We start from the raw sequence: 18,832 nt of genomic DNA, 5'->3' as shown, positions 1-18,832 counted from the left end.
TGTAACTGCAGTCTCTGTTTCCTGTGTTCAAGTGATTCTCCTGCCTCAGCCTTCTAAGTAGCTGGGACTACAGGAGCATGCCACCACACCTGTCTTAATTTCTTGGTAGAGACAGGGTTTTGCCCTGTTGGCCAAGCTAGTCTTGAACTCCTAACCTCAGGTGATCCACTCGCCTCAGCCTCCCAAAGTGTTGGGATTACAGGCGTGAGCCACTATGCCCAGCCACTGCTTCATATTCTTTGTCTTCAACATCAAGTAGCTTCTAGGATTATCATGATAACCTTTGTTATACTCTAGCTTATAATGCATTGTCGATTTTTAAGATCACTTAACCATTTCATGAACAAGAATAAATTAATGTTAAATTATTTCAGAAGGAGGAAGAATTTAAATTATCATACGATTTACCCACATTAAACCACTCAGAGTTGTGTAAGAAAATTCCAGCTCATATTTCTTAGTCAATTCAAATATGCCTTCTAAAGTACATTTTTTTTCCTTGTTCTAGTTGTTTAAGTATAGAAGGCGGTCTATAATAATTTCTTATAGTAGATTGTGTCTAGTATTCTGTCACTTCACTTGTGGTGACATCCTAAGTAATCATTTTTTTTTTCTCGCTTGAGTCTTCCGTATTAAGAACGTGGCTGTCTCTCACAAAATAATGTGGATTATCCCTAATTTTGTAGGACTTGGCAAACTTTCTGTAAAGGACTAGATAGTAAAAATTTTTAGCTTTATAGGCAACATAGGCTCTGTCGTAACTATCAAACTCTGCATGGAAGCAGCCATAGACATTACTTAAATGAATGCATGTCACTGTGTTGCAATAGAACTTTATTAATGAAAGCAGGCAGGACAGATTTGGCCCATGGGCCTCAGTTTAACAACCTCTGTATTAGAATCATAAACCTTCAGACACAGAAAGGAGTTTTGAAATAAATGTAGTACAAATTGAGCATCCTTATAATTCAAAAATCTGAAATCCAGAACACTCTAAAACCTGAAACTTTAAAAATACTGCATGAAATTATCTTCAGGCTCTATGTATAAGGTATATATGAAACATAAATGAATTTCAGACTTATATTGAGGTCCCATCCCCAAGATATGTCACACTATAAATACAAGTATTTCCAAGTCCAAAAAATAAAACACTTATGGTCCCAAGCATTTTGTATAAAGTTACTCAGCCTGCTTTTCATGCCAACTATGGTTGATTGGTAGCCATGCTTAAGGTTACAGTGCTGCATTAGAGATTTGCTGGAAAGAATTCTGATCCATTAGCATTATCTTCATTGATTTTCTTGTTTATCAAGTGGGTTACAGATGAGGTATAATAGGTTAATATCTACCTTAAATGGCTATTTTGAGAATTAAATGAGATAACATGTAAATCACTTAGTATGTATCTGGCACCAGCAAATACAGAGTAAATCATTCCATAATTCTATAAATATTTATTGAGTGCTTACTGTATGTCAATCACTATTCCAGTAATGAAGATGTTAAATGGTAAGTATTGTTATTGTATATTTGCTCCTTGGTTAATAATAAGTTTCAATTATGAACCATCAAACATTTTTTTTTTAATTAATTTTTTTTTTTTTTTGAGTCAGCGTCTCCCTCTATTGTCCAGGCTGGAGTACAGTGGCACAATCTCAGCTCACTGCAACCTCCGCCGCCTGGGTTCAAGCAATTCTCCTGCCCTCAGACTCTGGGTAGCTAGGACTATAGGCATGCGCCACCATGCCCGGCTAGTTTTTTGTATTTTTAGTAGAGATGGGGTTTCACCATATTGGCCAGTCTGGTCTCGAACTCATGACCTCGTGATCCGCCCACCTCGGCCTCTCAAAGTGCTGGGATTACAGGCATGAGCCACTGCACCCGGCCTTACCATCAAACATTTATATACTCATATATTGGTCATCTTTAAAAAACATTCAAGTCCATATATCTATTATAACTGCAGCCTTTCTCATATGCAAAATTCTGTATATTGACCTCTAGCAATTTTTCAAAGTACCATAATATGGCTTCTCTTTGTACCATTTTACCTCCTGACTACTAAATCTTACTTGGTGCTAGCATTTGAAATTCTCTTCTTTTCACTTGTGTGACTTCATTATCTCCTAGCTTTCTCCTTTCAACATATCTTTCTCTTCTGCTGTTCTGGCATCTCTTCTACTGCCTGCACTTCAAACGTTATTGTTAGCCAGGGTCTATTATCTTCAGATATCTTTCTCTTCTTACTCTCCCAAATGATGTCTTACTCCCTCAGTTTCAGTTACAGTACTTATCTGATGACTCCCAATCTATATGTTTACATTCAGGTTTTCTTTTGTTAAAAACTGTATTTATATTTTTGACTGCCATGGACATTTCCATTTGGATGATCTCATAGGTACTTTAAACCAATATACATATATGAATCACCTGGGGATCTTATTTAAAATACAGAGTACAATTCTATAAATTTGGGATGAGTCCTGAGATTCTATATTTCTTACAGTCCTGCAGACTGTGGCCCACATTTTTAATATAAAGGCTTTATACCTAGCACATCCCAAAACTGAATTAATCCTCTTCTCTGTTAAAAGTGTACCATCTTCCCTGTTTCTGTAAATGGCAATGATCAGGCAGAAGCATAAGCATGAAACACAAGAATCATGATTGATCTTTCACACTTTATATCCAGTTAGTCACCATGTTGTGTCTTTTTTCTCTCAGTAATAATCTTCATAGTCCCTTTTCCTTTTCTGTGTTTTCAATCAGGGCCTTAACATCTTTATCTAAAAGAATTAGTTACTTGTTCTCTAGTCTTCTGCCTCTCCCTTTTCCCTTTTCTTACTTCATTACCTCTTTAACACAACAGCCAAAAGAGACCTTTTTCATAAGACACATCTGATTGTATCTCTCACTTGCATAAAATGCATTATAGTTCTCTGTCACATACAGAATCACATACAAGACCCACCATGACATGGTTTCTCTTCTCTAGATTCACATCTCTAGTGTATGTAAAACTATTTGCAGTTCTCTGAGCTCTGACTTCTGTGTATTTGTGCACACTGAATATTTTTCCTAACTTTGCTCCTTCCCAGTTCTTGTGGCAAATTCCAGTTCATTCAGAATTTAGCTCTAGCATTGTTTTTGGGTGGTGTTTGGTCAGAATTTTTTACTTTTCTCTTGATATTCCATAACACCTCCCACATAATATTATATTTGGCATACTGGTCTTTTGCGTCTATCAAACTAGGAAGTCTTTAGAGCTCAAAGATTGTGTTCTGGTTTTTTTTGTTTTTTAATCAATACACTCAAAATCTACCTAATATTGTACCTGGTATTAAAAGGAATTCAAATATTTATGGAATGAATGCACTGATGTATTAAATTTATCTAATTCAAGGGATACCCCCACTTTTGACAAATGATAATCTGGTGAAAAGCTTATGTTTCCATTTTTATATGCCCTTGATGAATTTACAGGATTCAAACGTTCATAAAAAGTTCTCGTCTTTTCCTAATAGGCATAACTGTTTTAGTTTGTTTTGTCTTCGTTTTGTACCTCCCTAAATTCTCTTAAGTTACCATTCTCTGTTTTCAAGTGCTTCTAAATTGTCCTAATGGTAAATTTTTTTTTGCTTTTTTTTTTTTTGAGATAGAGTCTCACTTTATCTCCCAGGCTGGAGTGCATTGATCTCAACTCACTGTAATCTCTACCTCCCCATTCCTGCAATTCTCCTGCTTCAGCCTCCAGAGTAGCTGGGATTACAGGCATGTGCCACCATGCTCAGCTAACTTTTTTATTGTATTTTAGTAAAGATGGGGTTTCACTGTGTTGGCCACACTGGTCTCAAATTCCTGACCTCGGGTGATCTGCCCGCCTTGACCTCCCAGAGTGCTGGGATTACAGGCGTGAGCAACCACGCCCCGCCAGTTTTCTTGTTTTAGAAATACTTTTTTGATTACTCAGTAGCTTTCATTGAGCACAGTTGAGAATTAGGTTGTCTATTGTTGCCATTCTCTTTATATTGACATTTCTGGATACAGTATGACATTGTTTGGTAGAGTATGTTCTGATTCAAATGCACTTATTTCCAGTAACAGGATTATATTTCTGTCTAATCAACAGTATTATATTTTATCGCTTTTCATTTATATTTTCACATGTTTATGATTTTGATTGTATTATATTTCTGGATTATATTTCTGTCTAATCAACAAGCCCGCCTCCCAAAGTGCCGGGATTACAGGCCTGAGCTACCACGCCCGGCAAAAATACTCCTTTTTAATACTCCTTAAAGTTAGCTCTGAAGAGCCTCTGATTTATGAGAGTCTCTTGACATTCCAAGCAGTGTGTATAGCAAAACTTAGCTCTTGTAGGGGCAACATGAATGGCATGCTAAGAATCCCAAGGGAAAAGCTGAAACGTTTACTCTGTTTTTAAATCACTTCTCTTTATTTGATCACTTTGATTGTTACTTACAAAATTGCCTTTATTAGTGGCAAATAATTAAATTGACATAGGAACATTTCTGGAAATTAGAGTGATTGGATTTTCTTTAGAAATCTTCAAATTGGTATCATTGATCTATTTTGAAAACAGCAGAAAGTAAACTAGAAAATAAATTACTTTTATGAGGACTTTTTGCAAATTCTTGGACTTTGTTTGACCCCTTTGGGTCCAATGGACTCATTTTCATTTTTAAATTTCTTTTTTGGGTCATTCATACTGTTTATAAGGACTATTATTTCTGTTATTCTTAGAGGTCTTTCAGAGGACAAAGAGAAAATATTTGCTTATTGTAATAAAATAAAACTCATTCTATTTTGCAATTACCCTGTCAGTAGACTGAATGCTTTTATATATCTGAGGTATATTATGGGAGCCATTTATCATCAGTTATTTACAGCTATGCTAAGAAAGACTAATGTTGTAAGGATGATGCAATATTGAAATGAATCATCACTGTTAGGTCATTCTTTGGTTTTCTAATTGTGTGACCCACATAGTATGACATCATTTCTGTAGTCTTTTTAAGCTTTCATTGAACACATTTGAGAATTGGAAATTTTTTGTTTTCTGCCCATAACAGTAGAGAAGAAAACTGACAGAAATGCTTCTAATGATTAAATGGATCAGAAGATGAATGCAAAGAGATAAAATCAGATTTTAGACTTGGAGTGATCAACTAGCCAAACATGGCTGTTTTAAATATTTTTAAATTATATAAAATTAAACATTCAGTTCCTTAGACACACTAGCTGCATTTCAGATGCTCAGTAACCACCATACCAAAAGAACAGATGAAGACTATTTTCATTATTTCAGAAAGTTCTGTTAGAAAGTGCTATTCTTGACTCTAATGATAGTAAAATTGATCATATGAGCAAAAGCTCAGAGTCTGAAACCTCATTTGACAATATCCTGAATGAATTGTCTCAAAAATCAAGAGTGAGTGAGTATACAACATATTACCAAGGTCAAAAAGAAAATAATAGGCTTTAGTTAGTTAGTCTATTTTGTTTTGTTATTTTTTTTTTTGAAACAGATTTTCACTCTCTTGTCCAGGCTGGAGTGCAGTGGCATGATCTCAGCTCACTGCAACGTCTGCCTCCCGGGTTCAAGCGATCCTCCTGCCTCAGGCTCCCAAGTAGCTGGGACTACAGGCATGTACCACCATGCATGGCTAATTTTCGTATTGAGATGGGGTTTCACCCTGTTGGCCAAGCTGGTCTCGAACTCTTGACCTCAGGTGATCCGCCCACCTCAGCCTCCCAAAGTGCTGGGATTACAGGCATGAGCCACCAAGCCTAGGTGGAAATAATATAGTATTTTTATATTGTTAGGCATACAATAAGAAGGACCTCATCACAAGTATTTTTCAACAAGAAATTGGACCATCCTGTTTTTCTTTTTTTTTTTTTTTTTTTTTGAGACAGAGTTTCGCTCCTGTTACCCAGGCTGGAGTGCAATGGCGCAATCTCGGCTCACCACAACCTCCGCCTCCTGGGTTCAGGCAATTCTCCTGCCTCAGCCTCCTGAGTAGCTGGGATTACAGGCACGCGCCACCATGCCCAGCTAATTTTTTTTTTGTATTTTTAGTAGAGACGGGGTTTCACCATGTTGACCAGGATGGTCTCGATCTCTTGACCTCGTGATCCACCCGCCTCGGCCTCCCAAAGTGCTGGGATTACAGGCGTGAGCCACCGCTCCCGGCCCTTAGCATACATTTTTACCGTACTTTTTCTGTTTACAGTAAAACATTTGAAGTTGACTTTGCGGCTATTTTGACTATTATAAAATGTCAAATTTTAGGAGTAATTTGAAGTAGTAAGAGATAAAATTCTTTTGAATCCTTTAGAATTATGTCAATAGAAGGACTTTGTTTTATGTTCAAGTGAACATAAATTCTCAGTTCTTATTTTGTTTCTTGTTTTCTTATGAATCTAACATACTAAGATCTCCTTTCTCTGAACTTGGAATAGTTATTGTTGTTAAATTAACGACATTGTTTTTATGATCACCTCTTATCTTTTTATTTGTTGTAGATCTGTTTTATTAAGCAGACTGTAGATGTATTGACATTAACTCAGTTTTCTCATATTCTCATGTAGCTTATCGAATGCCATGTGTATATAATGAGTACTCATATATATTTTTTTTTAACTTGGGTTGTCACCAGTCAAATATTTGTTAAAAGGTTTATTCACTGTCTGTAAAATGTGATTTGCTACTACAAGGTATTTAACAGATATTCCCCTCATTCAAAGTTAGGAAACTATGGATCTACCTTCAGCAGAGAGAAAAGGAAAGAACTGATGAAAATAGTAATTAGTGACTCATTTTAGTATTCCCTTTAAATATGTTCACTTATTGCAGTCTGTTAAAAAAAATCTTTTGAATAAGTGAAATATTAAACATGCTAAGCTCTGTTATGGTTACAAAAAATATATATAATAGTCCTTTTACCAGAAAGCTTTCTTAAGTAGTAGAGAAGGCACATATAGGCACAGTTACTGTGTGTTACACAGTATTTTACACAGATATACAAATAGCATTAGCCAGAGGAATAGTATAAAAGGCAGTAAAAATCATAAGATCATTTTTGTTTGGGAATTCAGAAGTTTGCAGAATATCTGGAAAAATCCTAATGGATAAAGTTAATAGAAATGATAGTTTAATAAGCCAGAATAGCATAACTGGTTTTATATTGAAATAAATTTTGTAGGGGAGGATTAGTTGGGATATTTGAGTCAAATGTATGAAGACATTCATAATGAAGCAAATCTATAGTGGTATTGCTATCTATATCTAACGTTAAAATAAGTTCTCAAAAGTATGTTTGTCAGTATAAACTCTTAAGATGAGAATTACGTAAATGATCAATAACTCGTATTAAGAATGATGAAGTATCTAAATGAAACACTTGTTTTTATTTTAGAAAAATGTATTACAAACTTTTTAATTTGAAAATTAGACATCATTATTGAAAATTGGTAAAATATAGATTGATAACAAAAAAAGGAAAACTTTCATTTAAAACTTTCCCAAATATATGCCCCATGTATAGCCCTCTATTAAAATAATAACAGTAAACATTTTTTTAAATTACTTTGTATATTTTAAGATTTGTTTAGGGCTTTTTCATTTGCACATGAAAATATTTATCCATCTTTTTAAAACAACCTTAGGAAACAAATTGAAGGAAAAAAAAGAGAAAAGTTCTTGCATTTTACACATGAGAATTTGTTCACTAAATATAGATCATAGTTTTTTAATAATTATGTGGTATATATTAATTTTCTTTTTAATCTTTGTCATTCTGAATGTGAGTACCTCATTATTTTGGCATTTCTTCAATTATATGTGAAGTTGAACATTTATTTCAAATGTTTATTGACCACTTGTTTATTTGTACATTTTGCTATACGTAGTGGTTTTTTCTTGATCATTTGAAAGAGCCCTTTTATATATTATATTGTTAGCGATGGTTTTCTTCAGTTTGTCATTTTTATTTGTAATTTGTTTATGATCGTGTTTTGCTGTCCTGATGTTTCCATTTTTACATAGGCATATCTATAAAACATTTCCTTTTGGGTCATGCATGCTTAGGAATAGAATTTTATATTCCATATTTATGTGAGTTATCTGTGCTGTAAATTTTAGTAGTATTTTTAACCTTTCCTTTTTAGCAGTTATCGTGACTATTAGTTTTGTGATTATTTTTTCAAAACAATTAGACAATATTCTCACAAATTTTTATTGAATAACTCATACACACCCCCAGATAAACATATCTCTCTTTTTCCATCTCCCCTTCCCCTCTCCCTTTCCCCTCTCCCGCTCTCTGATTTGATAGCTTTATCACATTAAAAAATCCTTACAGATATTTTTGTCTCTTTTAATTTTCTGTTCTATTCTTTTGTCAGTTCTGGTATCGGTATCACGTATATTAATAAACAATGGAACAAATTTTCTCTCCATATCTTACTTTTTAAAAACTGCCCTGACTATTCTTACACGTTTACTCTTAAAATTGAGCTGCACTCTCTATCATTTTTGTCAAGCCCTAAGATCCCATTAGACTTTGGGATTTTTATTAATTGGAAACAATTAATGTTTTAAAATACTTAGTCTTCCTATTGGAGAATATGTATGTCTCTCCATTTATTCATATGTGTTTAAATTTTCTTAGTTTTTTCATATAGGATATAATGTTTGATTTGTTAAGTTTATTTCTACCTTTATATTTAGCTAGCTTGGATCTGGAAGTGAGCTATTAATATTGTCTTTTTTTTTTTTTCTTTTTTTATAAGCTTTCGTTAGGAGTGACAAACCCAAACTGTTCAGAGGACTACAAATCAAGGTAAGATGATTATAATGGAAATCTCTTTTTTCCAGTCTTTATTTCTTTATTTTATAATTAAAATAAATATTTGAATAAATATTTAATTTTCTCCCATAAACATGTACAAATATTATATATCAATTTATATTTTTAATTTCACTGAAAAATTTTTTTTAATTAGTAGACTTTATTTTTTAGAGCAGTTTTAGGTTTATGAGAAATTCAACACAAAGGAAAGAAATTCTTATATATTCCCTGGCCCCCACCCCCACTCACATTTTCCCCTGTTATAACATCTTGCATTGGTATGGTACATTTGTTACAACTGATGAATCAATATTGATATGTTCATTGAATTTAATAGTTTGCATTAGCACTTAACTCTTTGTGTTGTATAATTATAGGAGTTTGCCAAATGCATAATATTACATATCTACCATTATAGTATCACAGAGAATAGTTTCACCATCTTACAAAATCTCATGTTCAGGTCATTTCTATCCCTCTTCTCCAACCCTTGACAACCAACAAATTTTTTTGTTTTTTTTTTTTTTGAGACGGAGTCTCGCTCTTGTTACCCAGGCTGGAGTGCAATGGCGCGATCTCGGCTCACCGCAACCTCCGCCTCCTGGGTTCAGGCAATTCTCCTGCCTCAGCCTCCTGAGTAGCTGGGATTACAGGCACGTGCCACCGTGCCCAGCTAATTTTTTTGTATTAATAGAGACGGGGTTTCACAATGTTGACCAGGATGGTCTCGATCTCTCGACCTCGTGATCCACCCGCCTCGGCCTCCCAAAGTGCTGGGATTACAGGCTTGAGCCACCGCGCCCGGCCTGTTTTTTTAAGATAGAGTCTTGCTCTGTAGCCCAGGCTGGAGTACAGTGGCGCCATCTTGGTTCACTGCAACCTCTGCTTTCCCAGGTTCAGGCAGTTCTCATGTCTCACAGCCTCCTGAGTAGCTTTGTTACAGGAGTGTGCCACCATGCCCAGCTGATTTTAATTTTATTTTTATTAGAGATGGGGTTTTGCCACGTTGGCCAGGCTGGTCTCGAACTCCTGACCTCAAGTGATTCATCCACCTCAGCCTCCCAAAGTGCTGAGTAATATTACAGGCATGAGCCACTGCACCTGGCCACCACTGATTTTTTTATTGTCTCTATAATTTTGCCTTTTCCAGAATGTTTGGAACCATACAATATGTAGCCTTTTCAGTTTGGCTTCTTTCACTTAACAGTATGCATTTAAAGTTCTTCAGTGTCTTTTCCATAGCTCTGTGGTTCATTTTTATTATTGAATATTACTGTGTTATACCAGTTTTGCCATTCATCTGTGGAAGGACATCCTGATTGCTTCCAATATTTGACAGTTTTGAGTAAAGCTAATAAAAATATTTTTGTATAGTTCCTGTGTACACATAAATTTTCAGCTCATTGAGGTAAATAACTGTGAGTGCAATTGATGGATCATACAGTTAAGATTGTTTAACTTTGTAAGAAACTGCAAAACTGTGTTCCAAAGTGACGACATCATGTTGCATTTACCCTAGCAATGATTAAGAGGTGCTATTGATCCACATCCTCACCAGCTTTAGGTATTGTCACTGTTTTGCATTTTAGTTGTTCTCATAAGTGCATCGTGCCATTTCATTGTTTTAATTTGCAATTCCCTCATGATACCTGATTTGAATGTCTTTTCATGTGTTTATTTGCCATCTGTGTGTCTTTGGTGAGATATTTGTTCAGATCTTTGCCCTCTGTTTTTAAATTGTAGTAAAAAATATATATATATACAATCTTAACTATTTTTAAGTGTACTACAGTTCAGTATTAATACAATTCAGCATTAAGTATTTTCACATTGTTGTGTAACAGGTCCCTATAACTTTTTCATCTTGTGAAACTGAAACTCTATGCCCATTGAATACTTAATTTTATCTTTCTGTGCCCTCCTGCCAGCCCTTGACAACTACCTTTCTGTTTTCTGTTTCTATAATTATAGCTACTTCAGATACTTACTATGAGTGGAATCATAAAGTATTTGTCCTTTTGTGACATTTATTTTACTTGGCATAATGTTCTCAAGGTTCATCTATGTTGTACTATGTGACAGGATTTCCTTCCTTTTTAAGAATGCATAGTATTCCACTATATATACACACACTGGTTTTTTGTTGTTGTTGTTGTTGTTGTTTGTTTGTTTTTGAGACAGGCTGGACGGCAGTGATGTGATCATAGCTCACCCTCAGCACACAAGCAATCCTACCACCTCAGCCTCCCAAGATCATGGGACCACAGGCACACACCACTATGACCAGCTAATTTTTTTAGTTTTTTTCTAGAGGTGGGGTCTTGCTAAGCCAGGCGTGGTGGCTCACGCCTGTAATCCCAGCACTTTGGGAGGCCAAGGCAGGTGGATCATGAGGTCAAGAGATCAAGACCATCCTGGCCAATATAGTGAAACTCTTTGTCTCCACTAAAATTCAAAATTTAGCTGGGCGTGGTGGTGCGCGCTTGTAGTCCCAGCTACTCAGGAGGCTGAGGCAGGAGAATTGCTTGAACCCGGGAGGCAGAGGTTGCAGTGAGCCAAGATTGCACCACTGTACTCCAGCCTGGCGCCTGGTGACAAAACGAGACACTGTCTCAAAAAAAAAAAGAGATGGGGTCTTGCTATGTTGCCTAGGCTGGTCTGATATTCCTGGGCTCAGGCGATCCTCCTGCCTCAGCCTCCCAAAGAACAGGGATTTACAGGCATGAGCCACTGTGCCCAGCCCACATTCTCTTTATCCATGCATCCATCAGTGGACATTTGAGTTGCTTCCATCCCTTGGCTATTGTAAATGATGCTTATGACATTTGGGTGTGCAAATACCTCTTCAAGGCCCTGTTCTTAGTTCTTTTGAGTCTATATACCAAGAAGCAGAATTGCTGGATCATATGGTAATTCTATTTTTAATTTTTTGAGGAACCTCTATACTATTTTCCATAATAACTTCGCTATTTTACAATCCCACCAACAGGACACAAGTGTTCCAATATCTCTATGTCCTTGTCAACACTTGTTTTTTTGATAGTAGCCATCCTAATAGGTATGAGGTACTATCTCATTGTGGCTTTGATTTGCATTTCTCTTAAAATAAATGGTGCTGAACATTTTGTTGACCATTCGTTTATCTTCTTTGGAACATTGTTATTCAAGTCCTTTTCCCATTTTATAATTGGGGTTTTTTTTTTGTTGTTAAGTTGTAGAGGTTCCATCTATTCTGGATGTTAAACCTTCATCAGACATATGTGATTTGCAAATATTTTCTCCCCTTCTCTGGGTCGTCTTTTCATTCTGTTCATTGTTTCATTTGATGCATCGCAGTTTTTAAGTTTGAGTGGTCCTGTTTGTTTTTGTTTTTTTTGCCTATTTTTTTTTTTTTTTTTTTTCGAGCAAAACAAAATCAAATTTAATGGTCTTAAATGCAAAAGTAAAAACAAACAAAAAACACAAAAAAGCAAAAGAAAATTAACAGAACAGAACAACCCAAAATGTCAAGGCAGTTATGAAGAGAACTTTGAGGGTTAATCTTTAAAACTACAAATCAAAGGTTTTGGTTAATAGATAACTGGCAAGAAGTAAGTACTTTTCTGCTGAGTGTTCATACAAAAGCAAAATTTCAAAACAAAATCCGACTAAAATAGAAAAGGGTCTAAGCGCTCACGAGAAGGGATGCGAGAAATACAATGCTCAAATGTTTCTGTGTTATTAAAAAACAGAGCCATCTTACGCCTCCAAGCTATGTTAAATGCTCTTAGAAACGGGAGAAATGATCGTGAACAAGAGTATCCAATGTGGGGGGCGCCATGCATGCAATGTGTGGACAGAAACTCGGGGTGTCAGAGTAGCAACACATCTTCAGGCGTGCCTGGAGCTTAGATCTGACTCTGGAATATACTGGAGTTTCCCTGAAACTCTTTGGTCCGTTCCCATTGGTGCCTGGGCTTACAAAACACGTTTGAGTCCTTCTCTGGAGGGCCTGGCCCGGCATGTGGCCCTAGTCCCAGTGGTGGCTCACGCTGGACGGGCCCGCCGCCATTCCCAGGACCACTCGGCAGAGTCCGGGACTGAGTGAGCAGGAGGTGGCAACGGGACCTGCTTGGAGAAGCAACTTCCTGTCAACCAAAGCATACACATTGCTTAAAATGGTGAAGTGGTTGAGAAAACGCACACTCAGCATCTGTCTAACATCTTTAGATTCAAAACTAAAACTAAAAGGTGATTTTTTTTTTCTTTTTTTGCTACCCGGTCTGTGGAGACACTGAATGAAACGCGTGTTAGACAGTCTTAGAGGTTAAAGCATGCTTCAGGTTCACCACCATCCAGAGGGACTGGTTAGTCAATGCAGTTCTACTTAGATTTCTGTTTAATAGATATCTTAAAGGAAATAACTTACGAAACTTAAGATTGGTCTAACATTGTGGGATTTCAAACATTTGAACATGTCGGTTGCATCCCAGAGTATAAAAACCTTCTCACTTCTCATTCAGACAAAGACAAACACTTGTGAAAATTGGCGCAAAATGAGTTGTACACTAACAAGAAAAGTTTCAACGCCTTCACTCTTAATTATCTATTCCGTACAAAAAAAAGCATGAGCGAGTTATTTGTGGGACTTGTTGGTTTTGAAGGAAACCTGTAAGATCTTGTCCCCCAGGCGGTAGCCATTCAGGCTGGCTATGGCCATCGCGGCTTCTTCATAGTTTGTCATGGTCACAAAGCCAAACCCTTTGCACTTGTTGGTGTTGAAGTCGCGGATCACTTTCACATTGGTGACGGCGCCAAACGGCCCAAACATCTGCCAGAGGATCCCCTCGTCGGCGTCCTGCCCCAGGTTGTAGATGAAAATGCACCAGCCCGAAGAGGCGTTTCCGGGCACGTTGACGCCAGAGAGCCCGCTCATGTGATCGACGCCCATCGGGGAGAACCTGAATCTCTGCGCCTGGTGGTGAACGGGGCCTCCAAACCGTCGCGCTGGCGAGTGGTACAGCTGTGAGAGGAGTGCCACATTTTTGTTCTGGTTGGGATTGGCTGCAAACTTCACTGTGATGGGCTCAGAGGAACCTGGGGGTTTATGACCATTGAAACTGGTAATTGCCTCTTCTGCCTCCGACCGTTTGTCAAACCGGATAAACGCAACCCCTCTGGACAAACCTGTGGTCTGATCCACGAGGACCCTTGAGTTGATGATCCGCCCAAACCGAGAGAACATGTCCTCTACGTCCTTCTGGGTCATGGTCCGTGGGAGCCCGCTGATGTACAAGTTGGCATCTTTGATGACCTCTGAGCTCGGGCGAGCATATGACACCTTAATGGTTTTTGACTGGAGCCTCAGGCCGTTCAGCGTGTTGATTGCTCTCTCTGCATCCTTTGCAGTCACGTAGTTCACAAAGCCATAGCCCAAGCTGTGTCCTGCTACTTTATCCCGAATAAGTTTTGCAGATTCAACTTCACCAATGCTGCTGAACAGGCTTCGTAACTCATCCTGGGTCATGTTCTGAGGGAGGTAGTTGATGATCAAATTCGTTCTCCCAATGTCACCCCTGCAGTCTTCGGCCATGTGGTCTTCATAACCATTAGACATTGTATTTTTCAAAAATCTGGACGCGGGCGGGCGGGCCCGGGGCTGCTCCGGGGCGGGCGGGCGGCGGCGGCGGCGGCGGCGGCGGCGGCGGCGGCGGCGCGGCGCTAACGGCTCCGCTCGGCCTCTGTGGCGGAGACGGCGACGGCGGCCTTTTGCCTATTTTTTATTGAGGGCTTTTTTTTTTTTTTTTTTTTTTTTTTTTTGGTAAACTGAGCTTTAAGAGTTGTTTGTATATTTTGAATATAAGTTCTTTATCAGATAGATGTTTTGCAACTGATTGTGGCATATAATGCTTTATACAAACTGCTGAATTTGACTGCTGATATTTGTTGAGGATTTTTACAACCATGTTCTATCTAATTTCTTACTTCCTTTTGGGATTATAAGGTTTTGAATAAATAAACATTTTAAAATACTGGGATCTCGCCGGATACAGCTGCTCACACTTGTAATTCCAGTACTTTGGGAAGCCAGGGCAAGCGGATCACCTGAGGTCGGGAGTTGGAGACCAGCCTGACCAATGTGGAGAAACCCCGTCTTTACTAAAAATACAAAGTTAGCCGAGTATGTTGGTGCATGCCTGTAATCCTAGCTACTCGGGAGGCTGAGACAGGAGAATCTCTTGAACCCTAGAAGTGGAGGTTGTGGTGAGCAGAGATCGCACCATTGCACTCCAGTCTGGGCAACAAGAGCAAAACTCCGTCTAAAAAATTTAATTAATTAATTAATTAAAATATTGGGATCTCAAATCCAAGCAAAAAAGAAAAAAAAAAATCCTTAAACAATTTAAGAAGTAACCTTACCAGCTAGGCTTGGTAACTCATGCCTATAATCCCAGCCCAGCACTTTGGGAGGCCAAGGTGGGCAAATCACCAGAGGTCAGCAGTTCAAGACCAGCCTGGCCAACATGGTGAAACCCCATCTCTACTAAAAATACAAAAATTAGCCGGGTGTGGTGAGGGTGGCCTGTAATCTTAGCTATTCAGAAGGGTGAGGTAGGAGAATTGCTTAAACCCAGGAGGCAGAGGTGGCAGTGAGCCGAGATCCTACCATTTCACTCCAGCATAGGCGATAAGAGCGAAACTCCGTCTCAAAAAAAAAAAGAACCTGACCAAAAATGTTTAAGTAGTAATATGTTAATAATTCATTAGCCTGGATGGCCTGTTTTTCTAAGCTCCACAAATGGGTTGGGAATATACCAAGTGTTAATAATCACATTAGAGCTAGTCTCCATTTTTGGAGTTCACAACCCCAGAATACCCTGGATAAACTGAAGCGTAATTCTAGAAAGAAGTTCTAAGAACTCTGTCATCATTACTGAACTACATAACTACATTTTTAGTTATCCAGTGCTACTTAATTTAAATTGAATATTTGATCTCTTAATGAATGGCTCTTGTCACATATACCCAGAATTAGAATTTCTCAGAGCTCTCTGGAGAAATACTGGACCCAACTAATAGATTTAGAGTTTCAGGAACTCAGCCTAATTCTAAACTGATTACAACTAAAATCATTAGATTTGTTAAGCCAAGGAAAATGTATGATCCAGTGTGTGATTCTGTGTCTGATCATTTATATGCACAGCCTATTTTAAAACATGGCTCTTATATTATCATTTTCTCAATTATTTTGAACTTGTCTACCTCCATTCAATTTTAAGTTCATTTGAGAGTGTCATGTGGCTGTTACATATTTGTTAATTTCAATAATAAGTTCAAATCTCAAATAAACTGTCTTGCTACTAATAGATATTTTTCTCTTTAAAAGTAAAATAATTTCATGTGCCTGTAGCCCCAGGGAGGCCAAGGTGAGAGGATTGCCTGAAAGTAGGAGGTGGAGGTTGCAGCGAACTGAGATTGTGCCACTATACTACAGCCTGGGCAACAGAGCAAGACCCTGTTGAATGAATGAATGAATGGGTTTTTAAAATTCTCCTTTTTTCTGAAATCCTGGTAAACTCTTCTCCTTAAAGATTTCCTTTAAGACTTGTTTATTGTCATGTCTAAAAACCTTTTTTTAATTACTAAATTTAAGCCAGATTGAATTGCTTTGTCTTGATTGAGGCTGAGAAGGCTTTTTCTGAACAGAAAATAATGATGATGTCCCTCTTTTTTGTAGTATGTCCGAGGTTCAGACCCTGTTTTAAAGCTTTTGGACGACAATGGGAACATTGCTGAAGAACTAAGCATTCTCAAATGGAACACAGACAGTGTAGAAGAATTCCTGAGTGAAAAGTTGGAACGCATATAAATCTTGCTTAAATTTTGTCCTATCCTTTTGTTACTTTAACAAATGAAATATTACAGCACCTAGAAAATAGTGTAGTTTTGCTTGCTTCCATCGGTCAGTCTTTTACTTGAGGCATTAAACATTTAATTCAATCTTGTAATGGCAGTATAGTCCATGATATCTAAGGAGTTGGCAAGCTTAACAAAACCCATTTTTAATAAATTTCCATCCTCCTGCATTTGTTGATACGACTAACAAAATGCTTTGTAACAGACTTGTGGTTAATTATGCAAATGATAGTTTGTGATAATTGGTCCAGTTTTACGAACAACAGATTTTTAAATTAGAGAGGTTAACAAGACAGATGATTGCTATGCCTGATGTGCTGTGTGCTCTTTGAAAGGAATGACAGCAGACTACAAAGCAAGTAAGATATACTGAGCCTCAACAGATTGCCTGCTCCTCAGAGAGTCTCTCCTATTTTTGTATTACCCAGCTTTCTTTTTAATACAAATGTTACAGTTTATAATGAATGCACTACATACAAACTTTGTAGCTTCGTCGTGGTAAAACATGTTCAAGATCCTACAGTAAGAGTGAAACATTCGCAAAGATTTGCTTTAATGAAGACTACACAGAAAACCTTTTTAAGGATTTGTGTGGATCAGATAAATACTTGGCAAATTTTTGAGTTTTACATTCTTACAGAAAAGTCCATTTAAAAGTGATCATTTGTAAGACCAAAATATAAATAAAAAGTTTCAAAAATCTGTCTGAACTTGAAATTCTTCTGGTTTGTTCTTTCATGTTTAAAAAATGATGTTTTTCATTGATTTTTTTATATAAGCCCCTTTTTTAGCCAAAATATAAAAATGGCTGTAGTATTTAAAACTTATCATAACATCTTATTGTTGGTAATCGTGCTTTGTATTTGTCTAATTTTTCAAAGTTTTTTCATTTTTGAACATATTTTCATTGGTATATTATTTAAGGAATATCTCTTAATGATGTAGAATTTTTATATTAAAAAAATGTTTATTTTTCTTTGCTTAACCTGTCTGGTCAAAGTGACTTCACTAAGACCAACATTTATGCAAATGACTTCTAGGTCATTTAAACCTCTTGTCAAATTGGTCTAATATGCATTCTATTATGTCAACTTCATCTCAGGATAATTTTTTTTTATTTTTGAGATGGAGTCTCCCTCCGTCACCCAGGTCAAGTGCAGTGGCATGATCTTGGCTGAGCGTGGTGGCATGATCTCGGCTAACTGCAGCCTCTAACCCCCGGATTCCAGCAATTCTAGTGCCTCAGCCTCCCAACTAGCTGGGACTACAGACATGCACCATCACACCCGGCTAATTTTTTTGTATTTCTTTTAATAGCGACAGTGTTTCACCATATTGGCCATGCTGGTCTCGAACTCCTCACCTTGTGATCCACCTACTTTAGCCTCCCAAAGTGCTGGAATTACAGACGTGAACCACTGCACCCAGCCTTCTTAATAATCTAGAAACTTCCCTAACTGTTGATTTTGAGTTAAATTATTTTAGCGAAGGATAGTTTGGAATCTATAAAGGCAACTCTATCCGAGAACGTTCATAAAGTGTGTATGTATGTATTTGAGACAGAGTTTCAATGGCGTTATCTCGGCTCACCACAACTTCCACCTACCAAGTTCAAGCAGTTCTGCCAAGTAGCTGGGACTACACATGCACCACCATGCCCGGCTAATTTTGTATTTTTAGTAGAGACGAAGTTTCTCCATGTTAGTCAGGCTGGTCTCCAACTCCCAAGCTCAGGTGATTCACTCACCTGGCCTATAAAGTATTTATTTGTAATAGAGATCAGTTACTAAACTTTACTAGCAGTTTGTGTTATGTAATATTTAAAATTAAGAAATATATTATTAAAGCCAGCAAGATAATGAATATAAGCCCTGAGTAATTTGGCTAATCAAAATAAATTAAGAAATCCTGGCAGACTGTGGTCTACTTTTGATCACCCATAGCAATGGAGAGGGCCGTCATTTTGATAGTACAAGGCCCTGGTTAAATGTGCCCCTAATCCCTCCTAGTTTTTACTACTTCAGAACAAGAGGAAGAATAAGCCAGTTGCAGATGGT

General features: G+C 37.3%; 2 protein-coding genes across 3 annotated transcripts in view; one reads left to right on the top strand and one right to left on the bottom strand.

Moving 5' to 3' along the window:
• SELENOF (selenoprotein F) overlaps window positions 1-17,477 on the top strand; it is a 46,304-nt gene extending 28,827 nt beyond the window's left edge. The window contains exons 4-5 of one of the 2 annotated variants that reach the window (XM_012464795.2): window positions 8,821-8,870; window positions 16,597-17,477. In XM_012464795.2, coding sequence (XP_012320218.1) covers window positions 8,821-8,870; window positions 16,597-16,728 — 182 coding nt within the window. In that variant the 3' untranslated portion in view covers window positions 16,729-17,477. The remainder of the gene's footprint in view (window positions 1-8,820; window positions 8,871-16,596) is intronic. The other variant, XM_012464796.2, reaches the window with a different exon arrangement.
• LOC110567287 (ELAV-like protein 1) lies at window positions 12,267-14,490 on the bottom strand. The gene has a single exon (XM_064372596.1). The coding sequence runs from the start codon at window positions 14,473-14,475 to the stop codon at window positions 13,495-13,497; it is 981 nt and encodes a 326-aa protein (XP_064228666.1). The 5' UTR covers window positions 14,476-14,490; the 3' UTR covers window positions 12,267-13,494.
• Window positions 17,478-18,832: the final 1,355 nt, after the last annotated feature.

This window comes from Aotus nancymaae, unplaced genomic scaffold, assembly GCF_030222135.1.
Source record: "Aotus nancymaae isolate 86718 unplaced genomic scaffold, 86718_ANA_hifiasm-v0.15.2.pri h1tg000007l, whole genome shotgun sequence".
Lineage (NCBI taxonomy): Eukaryota > Metazoa > Chordata > Mammalia > Primates > Aotidae > Aotus > Aotus nancymaae.
Note: the sequence above shows the minus strand (reverse complement) of the source record. Positions and strands in the feature narration are given on the sequence as shown.